Source organism: Atta cephalotes, assembly GCF_000143395.1.
Source record: "Atta cephalotes unplaced genomic scaffold scaffold00016, whole genome shotgun sequence".
Taxonomy (NCBI): Eukaryota; Metazoa; Arthropoda; class Insecta; order Hymenoptera; family Formicidae; genus Atta; species Atta cephalotes.
In genome coordinates this window covers 5,239,589-5,249,885 of record NW_012130080.1, presented here as the reverse complement: position 1 = coordinate 5,249,885, position 10,297 = coordinate 5,239,589, and the positions used below count along the sequence as shown (strand labels likewise).

General features: G+C 31.7%; 1 protein-coding gene across 1 annotated transcript; it reads left to right on the top strand.

Annotated features, from left to right (window-relative positions):
* The first annotated feature begins 530 nt into the window (after positions 1-530).
* Positions 531-8,903, top strand: LOC105618452 (DNA polymerase zeta catalytic subunit). Its single transcript, XM_012199989.1, has 18 exons — positions 531-669; positions 773-959; positions 1,064-1,157; positions 1,267-1,749; positions 1,832-2,057; positions 2,147-2,542; positions 3,143-3,616; positions 4,013-5,304; positions 5,381-5,534; positions 5,664-6,032; positions 6,120-6,308; positions 6,424-6,736; positions 6,803-7,121; positions 7,211-7,459; positions 7,535-7,648; positions 7,724-8,142; positions 8,354-8,582; positions 8,721-8,903. Exons 1-18 carry the CDS (start codon positions 531-533, stop codon positions 8,901-8,903), a joined length of 5,829 nt encoding a protein of 1,942 aa, XP_012055379.1.
* The last annotated feature ends 1,394 nt before the right edge of the window (positions 8,904-10,297 follow it).

Sequence of the window (10,297 nt, the reverse complement as noted above, 5' to 3'; positions counted from 1 at the left end):
TGTTGTCTCAAAAGAAAAAAGAAGCTATATTACACGATAACAAGAAATTTTTTATTCATACTGTTTTCATAAAAATAAAAAATATTTGCTTTTGGCAAATATATCTAAAATACATATCAATATTTATAATAAAATATTTCTTTTAAAAGAAATATAATAAAACAAGTAGTTTGTTTGATTTTGATATCGGATTAAAAGATATTTTTACACTTTCTATGCTATCTCCTTCTTGCACTAAAACTTGAATTGGATATATATTTAGCTCGTTTTAAATGCAGAAAGTGCAGAAACGAACACACCTGTCTACGTCCCCTACCATATTCCGTTTGTTGATATCGTCGAATCAACACGCACATATCTCGATTCTCAATCTGCATTTCATAAGTGGAGACCTGTTATTCTTTTTACCAGAATATTATTTACTATATTATACTACACTGTTCTATTTTAATACGCTGTTCTGTTTCTATTTTAAGCATTTATTTGTAATCCCGCATATTATTTGCATATACATATTTCCATTGCAGAACATGTTTTCCATCACTTTGGTGAATATTGATAGTTATCAGTCATCCCCGATACCCGAGCTGGATGTGACATTTTCAGAATTCCGTGGCTCCGAAGTAAAAAAAGTACCGGTAATCAGAGCATTCGGCTCAACTGCCACAGGTAAATGAACAAAATTACAGATAATCTTAAGTTCATAATATGTTATAGATTATGTTAAGCTTATCAAAAAGTTTTGTCATTTATAAAGTTTGACGGTTTCCAGGAAAGAAAACATGCTTGCATATTCACGGTGTTTTTCCATACCTATATGTCCCATGCACTGTCCAAGAGAATATGGATAGCTATGCTTATCAACTGGCTGCAGCAATTGATTCTGCACTCAATACATCTTTTGGTTCCACTTTATCTACCAATCAACATGTGTACAAAATTCAACGAGTATCAGGAATGTAAGTAAAATTTAAATCAGAATCTTTTATTTTTAATAGAAGAAACATATTTATTTTTCTTCATTTATTTATTATTTTATTTATTGTAATATGTTACTTTATAGACCTTTCTATGGTTATCATGAGAAAGAACATTTGTTTTTTAAAATATATTTTTATAATCCAACCATAATTAAAAGGACGGCAGATTTGTTGCAGGTAAATAATTCTGCTTTATTTTTTTGCATAGAAGATATAATTATATAGTATGCAATTTTAAGGGGGAACAGATATTGAACAAAGCAGAATAAAACAAACTTCTTTTCAGAATGGTGTTGTTCTCAATCAAACTCTGCAGCCATATGAGGCACACATTCCGTATATTTTACAATTTATGATAGATTACAATCTCTATGGCATGAATTTAATCAATTTAAATAGCGTAAAATACAGACACTCTTTGCAAGGATGTGCAACAGAAGATAGTCAAAGCAGATCGTCAATGGATTTTCTAGATTCAGAAGCATATCTTCCGATATCAATAACAAGACAAAGCATGTGTGAGTTGGAAGTGGATGTGCACGCTTCAGAGATTCTGAATAGGCAAAATGTCAATGAAAAATTAGAACTGAATCCTGGTCTTGCTGCGATTTGGAATGAAGAGAAAGCAAGGAGGGCCGAAGTTGATCTAGAAAATGCAAAGTCGCAATTATTATATCCCAAAACTCCGAGCAAAATTATTTTACCGCCAACTAGCAATGATATTTATCAAAAGGATCAATTATTAAAAAGACTGAATGCTATATCACAAGTATTTCACATTGTTTCCATTAGATTATGATAATATAGTTAATATACATATATATTAATTTGGTTTAATTTTTTTATTTTAGATCAACGAGACAATTACTTCAAATACAACGATACCTTCATATCCTATTGAAATAGAAGATAATGAAAATATCTTAAATGCATCTCATATTTTAAATCATAGCGAATCTCTTGTATCTGAAGAAAATCTTGAAAGAACAATTAATAATTGTAAATTGTTGCAATTGGCATCATCAGCGTTTTTAGACGCAACTCGAAGTCAAAGTAATATGACAGATACTAGTTTTTGTAAGTATGTTCTAGTCACATTACTTAGTGCATTATAAAAATATATATTTACATTACAAAGTAAAAATAAAAATCTGTTTTGTACATAGTGGATGCAGATGATATACAATTGGTAGATATGCTAGCTGATTTAGCAGAAAAAAATGAGATTGCGAGTAATGTAGATGATGATAGCGTTCTAGGGTCTCAATATTCTATGTTCAATGAACAGATTAAGGATCCAGAAGAAGAAGAAATTGAGGATTTAAATATCACAAGTTTTGATCTAGATCTAAGTTCTTGGGAATCAGTGTATAATCAGAAATCCAATCAACATGACAATATAATAAAAGTTGTAGATAATAAGCAGAACATTGGATCTGCAGATGATTCAAACGTTACTGAAGAAAATAACGGTGTCACGCTCGTGAATTTTCCACAAGTTGATGGAGTTGATGATTTATATGAGATCGTATCAAAACATGAAGAAACTTCAAATAGTTTAAGTAATAAAAATAATATAGCATGTTGTATGGCAGTTCAGTGGTTTCCTAAAATAATAACTAAAAATTCTAGAAATAACTATGTTTCTGTCATTAATGCGAAAAAAGATTATGCCATGTATACTTTATATAGAAATTTTAATTTAATAGATACTATTAAATATATAAATATAAATGTAAATAATCCCAATAGATATCACTTAAGAAAAGAATTATACAACTTTGTAAATAGATATTATTTTCATATATTTTTTAAAACAAGCAAACATTTGCGAAGTATGAATGTAAAGCATCCGCATACTAATATAAGTTTTGTCGCAAGAAAAAACCGTTATTTAAAAGACAGTAAAAAAAAGATTGCGCATAATAAGAAGACAGAAGAAGAATTATATATTACTCGATGGCAGTTGCAACTAGATCATCGGGACTTAGATATTTATGATATAGATGAGATAGAAACGTTTGAAACTATGGAACATGTCAATTATATAACGAATTATGAAGAAAACAAGTGTAATTGTAAACAAGAATTTAAATCGTATATTCAAGAAGGACTTTTAAATAGCAATCACTGCTTTTATCATGAATTGTATGATTTTTCAGTAAACTTTACAATATCGAATGTCGATGGGGCTACAGCTGACTCGAGCGATGCTGAATCCGAAGTTGATGTGACAATTGAAAAACAAGAAAAACGCGTGTGCACTTATAAGTCCGATAAAAAGAGCGTACCACAAAATATAGTTCAGATTACTCCGAAAAAAAGGAAATTTGATTCTCAAGACGACGATCACGAGTCATCCAAAAAACGAAGAAACGTGGCTAAAACGCCAAAAAGAAAATATAATTCTCCAAGCAAGATGTCTCGAAGTCCACAGTTGTCAGGAAATTACTCGCCTCTTAATATTACTATTACATCTCCGAAATCTAGTAAAGATCCTATTCGACAATGTGAATCTCCAAAAAGAAATCAATACGTATCAATATCTGATATTCCTTCAACTTCTGCTACACCAAAACACAAAAAACGTCCATTACGTGTGAGCTTGCTTCGTGAAAAATTTTTTAATTCGGAAGGTAATTCAAGTAGATCCGCTTTAATCGAATAGGAATGCTTTTATTTAATTAAATTTATTCTCATCGATCTAAATTCATATTATAATTCAAGTAGCTTTATTTTATTTATTAGAAATTAATTTTTTATGAAAACAACATTTTCGATTTAATAATGATATTTTATTAATAATAATAGGTTTTTATTATTTTTTATATAAATGAAAGACTTCTTTCTTTTTCAGAAAATAATGGTACTGATAATGATACTTATGAAATAAATACTGTGTAAGATCTGCATATTTTGTAGAGTTAAAAAATTATAATTATTTAAATCATTTAAGTAATTTTTTAATATGTATATTTGTAGCAATATTGTAAAAATTGATAAAATAACAACGATTCACGAATTATTACAAGATCATCAAAAGGGAATGGAAAGCAATGAAAAATCATTTATTAAAATGAATAAAGAGGTTCGAAAAAGATTGTCCTTCTTGGATGAAGATTATAATGAAGAAGATACTTTTGTAGAATCAGATTGTAACAAGAATCAATCTGAAACTTTAATCGCACTTGGGCATTCGAGTAATCAAGTACATGCAGAGGCAACTACATTTATCTCCAGCAATGCAAATAGTGATGATAGTGTCCCAAACAGTCAATGTACAGAAAAAAATATTAATGATGTATCTCCCGAAAGAAACTATGCGTCAGACATACAAAACTTGGCAAAGAAGTTTATAAAAACTCATAGTGTTATTCCTGAAACTGATCTAGACGACGATGAAGAAGATGTATGTAACATAACTTTCACTCAACATCTCAATCAAAAGATAGGGAGTGACAGTCAAAGTTCGTTGTCAGAGCAGAGGGCTCGTCGTTCATCGAAAAATGCAATAATTACAATTACTACGAAATACAAGCCTCCTTGTCCTGGAAGGATTCTGGAAAGTATGACGATGTACGGCATTCCTAAATGTAGATCACAAAAACCATTTTTCGGCAACAAACTCGATCTTGCGAAACAGAAAGAATCCTTGAATACTAACGCTTCATATTTCGACGAACCCATGTTTAAATCTAGTCTAGAAGAAATCACGAGTATTAAACTGTGGCGAAGAATGAAAGTCAATGAATTTTATCCGTCTGGAGCGAATATAAAATCTTATCATATCAAACGGACGCTTGCAGGATATAATTCGTTAACGATTAAACCACTTATGGAACCACCATCTTCTAAGAATGTTAAAGATTGGATTAGAGCTAAAAAATACATATCGAAACAAAATTCTGATGCCAAATCGTGTAAGCAGAATAAAGAAAAGGCATTAAATGTACAAAATGTACAGCATCCATTGATTAATAATGCCACTAACGAAGAGATTAATCCCCAGCCAGGGACGTTTAATAATTTAATCAGTAATGATTCAAACATGGAGCGTCATATAGATTCACTAATGCCTCAACAAAGCATTCTGAATAGAACATCTAACGAAACCAGGAAATTAGAGACACAAAATTCTAGTGATTCATTGATATCGGAAAAAACTTTAGATCCTTCCTTAAAAAAAGTACTGGCAAATCCATTATTACATAAACAGGAGACGCAGCTAGGTGTTTCGTACGGTCAAATTGAATATTCATCTAAAGGAAGCTATGGAAGTAATGTCTCGAACGAAAATCTTCAAAAAGCTAGAGCAGTAACAGTAGTAAGTGTGTTATTTTAATTTTATTTGTATATAGCAAATCTAGAGCTCATTTCACGTTTTTTGAAATTTTCTGCAGCATCAGTATTTAACGTTATTATCTCTCGAAGTGCATACTGTTACTCGAGAAGATCTTCTCCCTGATCCGCAGTATGATGCTATTGCTGCATTATTTTACGCAATTTACAATGACGCTCCAACAAATGCTACGACAAATGAACAAATAGAACATGGTGATTAATATTAATAATTTTATGTGAAAAATATTTTATATCTCTCGAAACTTCGCTTTACGATTCGAGAAACTTAATATTTCTTCAAGTATAACGAAAACTTATCCGAATATCTTTTTTTTGTTTTAGCCGCTATAATTGTAAATTCTAACTGTATAAGTGCAAGACTCAACAAGATCCATTCTGCTAGTGCGAGGTGTCCAATTTTATATGTTGCAACGGAACAGGATGCATTTAACAGCCTTGTAAAATTGATTGAGCGGCACAATCCAGACATTCTACTTGGCTGGGAAGTAGAGGCTCTTTCATGGGGCTACGTTTTTCAACGAGCATTTCATCTTGGTCTCAATAACTTTCCATTGAGAATCTCGAGGGTTCCACACATGCAAATATATTCCAAATTCGATGCTCACGCGGTTGAAAAGGACGATATAGGTGATATAAAAGTATCTGGTCGCAATCTCCTCGATGTCTGGAGGATTATGAGACATGAAGCAGGTGAGATATTTTCTATATCTTTTAAAATCACTATATTTTTTTTCTACAATATTTAAAAGGATATAAGAATAATTTAATTTCTTCCAGCATTATTGACGTACACTTTTGAGAACGTCATGCATCACATTTTACATGAAAGAGTTCCGTGTCCTTCCTTCAAGATGTTGTCCACTTGGTGGAAACAGGAGAGCATGATAATAAAAAGCAGAGTTATACATCATTATATCGTCAGAGTTGTGGGTACTCTCAAGCTTCTAGGTCATTTGGATGTTATAGGTGAAAATTAAAAATTCAAATTCTTTTAAATTTTCTCTTTATACTTTTATAATATTTATTATTATTTATTCCCAAGTTTTTAAATTCATTATTTTATTTTGAAGTTTCATTATAGGTCGCACGTGTGAACTCGCCCGACTTTTCGGTATACAATTTTATGAAGTTTTCTCGCGAGGCTCACAATTTCGCGTGGAGTCTATGATGCTCAGATTAGCGAAACCCATGAATTACATTCCGATCTCGCCATCCATGCACCAGAGAGCTAAGATGCGAGCTCCAGAATGTCTGCCATTGATCATGGAACCCGAGTCTAAATTTTATATCGATCCATTGATTGTGCTTGATTTCCAAAGTTTATATCCGAGTATGATCATTGCTTATAACTATTGTTTCTCCACCTGTTTAGGGAGAATAGAACACATAGGCCAGTGAGTACATTTATAATATCGGAAAAATCAGATTAAACTCATTAATTTGATATTTTCCTCTATTAGATACGGGCCATTCGAGTTTGGTGCAGCAACATTAAGAGTAAGAAAGAATACAGTATTAAAGTTGCAAGACAAAATAAACTTTTCGCCTTGCGGCGTGGCCTTTGTAAAGAAAGAGGTACGTCAAGGAATATTACCGCGTATGCTTTCGGAAATTTTGAATACGCGTCTGATGGTGAAGGAATCTATGAAGCTGTATCCGGCAGAAAATCGTACATTGCAACGCGTTCTTCATTCTCAGCAATTGGGTCTCAAGTTAATTGCAAACGTTACTTATGGCTATACATCCGCCAATTTTAGCGGTAGAATGCCGTGCATTGAGGTACAATATTTTAATGAGATATATAAAGATAGAATAATTTGACAAAATTTTTTAATATGCGAAAATGATCTTATAACATTTTTTAATAGATAGGTGATAGTGTAGTTAGCAAAGGGCGAGAGACATTGGAACGTGCGATCAAATTGGTGGAAACCACACCAAGATGGGGCGCACGAGTAGTTTATGGAGATACAGATTCTTTATTTATACTATTACCTGGAAAATCTCGAGAAGAGGCCTTTACTATCGGCGAGGAAATCGCAGACGCTGTTACCGCAACTAATCCCCCGCCCGTGAAACTTAAATTTGAGAAAGTTCTCCATCCATCTATTTTGCAAGTAAGACATTAAACAGAAACAAGATTAATGATTACATGTAAAGTAAAGATCATATTGTTAAATTTAAAATTTTAGACGAAAAAACGATATTGTGGATATATGTATGAAACTCGCGATCAAGAGAAGCCCGAGTTCCTGGCTAAAGGGATCGAGACGGTTCGCAGAGATGGATGTCCCGCAGTTTCTAAAGTAAAAAAAGAAGTAACAATAAATACTAAGAAGAAAATTCTTATAACTTTAATGTTAAATATTTGCATATTGCAGATACTTGAAAAAACCCTCAAAATTTTGTTCGAAACGAAAGACGTCTCCCTGGTGAAGCAGTATGTAATCAGGCAATTTGACAAAATCTTTCAGCGGCGCGTATCCATCCTGGATCTTACATTCGCGAAAGAATTTCGTGGAATGCGCGGATACAAAGCCAACGCTTGCGTGCCAGCATTGGAGTTAACACGCAGGTTGATTAAAAAGGATCCTCGCGCTATACCGCGCACCAGCGAGCGTGTTCGTTATGTCATCGTCGCAGGTGCACCAAATCAAGCGCTCATTCACTGCGTGCGCACGCCGATGGAAGTCGTCGCCGATCCGTCGTTAATTCTAAACTCTGTGTATTACATAACGAAAGTCATCATACCGCCCCTCAATCGCTGCTTTAATTTATTCCGAATCGATGTTAATGCGTGGTAAATGAAAGCTATGAAGATTACGAATATTTAAACGAATATTTAAACATATTTATGTACTTCAAATAATTTTGTTCGTGTCTCTTATTATAAAAAGAAATACTATAATAATGTAATCATTGAATACTCTCTCTGCTTTTAAATGACATAATTATAACACGCGTACTGTCATCGAATTGTAATCGAAGATAATGGAATATCGCATTTACAGGTATAAAGAAATCTCCCATCATTCGAATTTCAATAATATCGCACACTTAAGAGGAGACAATCCAAAGTCCACTATTCGTCAGTTCTTCAGTTCCGCGTCGTGCATTATCTGTGAGGAACAGACCAATAAAGAGATTTGTCCAGATTGCCTTTTACAGCCAAGCCGAACCGTTCTCGTACTTCTCGAAAAGATAAAACAGTTAGAAAGGAATCATCAACAAATTACTGCCGTAAGCATAAACGCAGAGAAGAGATTTATGCGAACGAGCATAAATTTTTCCTTAGATTGAAATTTTTCCTTAGTGACTAATTATATTAAGCTATACATTGCTAATAATCATTATTTAATTTTAATGAATTTTTTTCAGATCTGTCATTCCTGCATTGGACGATTGAGTAACATAGAATGCGTGTCTTTGGACTGTCCTGTTTTATACCGAATGGCACAAGCTCGTAAAGAGCTTGCGCAAGTTTCCTATCTAAATAATATTATTTATGGAAATAATTCCAGTGGAATCAAGGAATTAAATACAGTTACTGAATGGTATTGAATATAAAAGAAATAAATTTTTGTACTTGATATACACACACAATTAAAAAAAAATCAGTGTTCTAATTTCAATTGAATTACAAATATTTTTTGTAAAATAGTACTGTTATTATTATTATAAATACTGTAAGTCATTTCCATCAATAAGAGTAACTTTAATTTTGGTTTAATTTATTGTTTAGCTTTTTCTTATTTTTAGAATTAAAAATTTTAAAAAAGTTAAATTGAATCGAGATTAGAGTTAATCTTACATTGGTGGAACCAGACCTCAGTGATGAATTATTTTTACAACTAAATATTCTAAATTGAATAATACAATTTTAATTAAATTCCCATTATTTTTTAAATATCAATACTAAATTTAAAAAATTACTTCTTTCTATATTGTGTTTCCTAATTTATAGATAATAACTTACATATTTTATATTGCTTACGTATATAAAAAAGTGTAATTTAATATAAATATATAATAATAATAATAATAATAAAATTAATAATAAAATTAATATATAAAATATATAAATAATATGTATTTCTATGTAAACATAATCTTGAAAAGCGGCATAACTTTTGTTCAAATTAATATTTATAATATTATATATATAATATATATATAATATAATAGATATTAATGCTTATAAATTTAATTAATTAATTAATTTAATTAATTATTATTATTTAAATTTTAAACTAACAATCGGTAAACACATATTGACAGTTGAAATGTCAATATTATAATTATCTATCGAATTCATAAATACGGCGTGGTTTTTTTTTAGCTGAACTTTTGCACCAATTCATCTTTCTTCCTTTTCTCTTCAAGAGGAAAGTAGAAGAAAGATGAACTGATGCAAAATTTTACCCAAAAAGAACAGGTATCGATTGTAATGAAAATTTATAAAATGCTGTTTTCATATAAAGAACGGAAATGCGATTGGTTGTTGATTCGCAAGACAACAAATGAGAAATGCGTAATTCTTTACAGCTGCTTCGTCGCAACCAATCAGATGAACAATCAACAATTTCGTTAAGCTTCGTTTTCCCTCCAAATTAATAGAAGCAAGTTGATACAAGTTAATCCACGTCATATAAATATAAAAGATCTTACGCCCCACGTGAATGAGACGAAAATCTGAGGAAAGAATGACTTTCCTCGTTGTTAAGTCTCGAACCTAATGAGAGTAGAGATCAAATTACCGTAATGATTAGTAGTAGTAATAGTAGTAGTTCGCAGAATTAAAGCCTCGATTACTGTCGATCGCTGTTCCTGTCAGTGGCATTGTTGGAACTTACTGGAATGGTTATTAACACTATTAACGCTGTTCAGATTCAAGGCGCTTTTGTTTGTGGCTTTCGTTTGTCCCCTCCACGTGACTAGTTCAACGATTTTGAAAA

What these genes read in the sequence shown, in the direction of transcription:
- LOC105618452 (XM_012199989.1), top strand. Translation starts at nt 531, where the DNA reads ATGTTTTCCATCACTTTGGTGAATATTGATAGTTATCAGTCATCCCCG. An exon ending in ATTCAACGAGTATCAGGAAT is followed by an intron (nt 960 to 1,063) that starts GTAAGTAAAATT and finishes GTTACTTTATAG; the next exon opens with ACCTTTCTATGGTTATCATG. An exon ending in GATTATGAGACATGAAGCAG is followed by an intron (nt 6,033 to 6,119) that starts GTGAGATATTTT and finishes AATTTCTTCCAG; the next exon opens with CATTATTGACGTACACTTTT.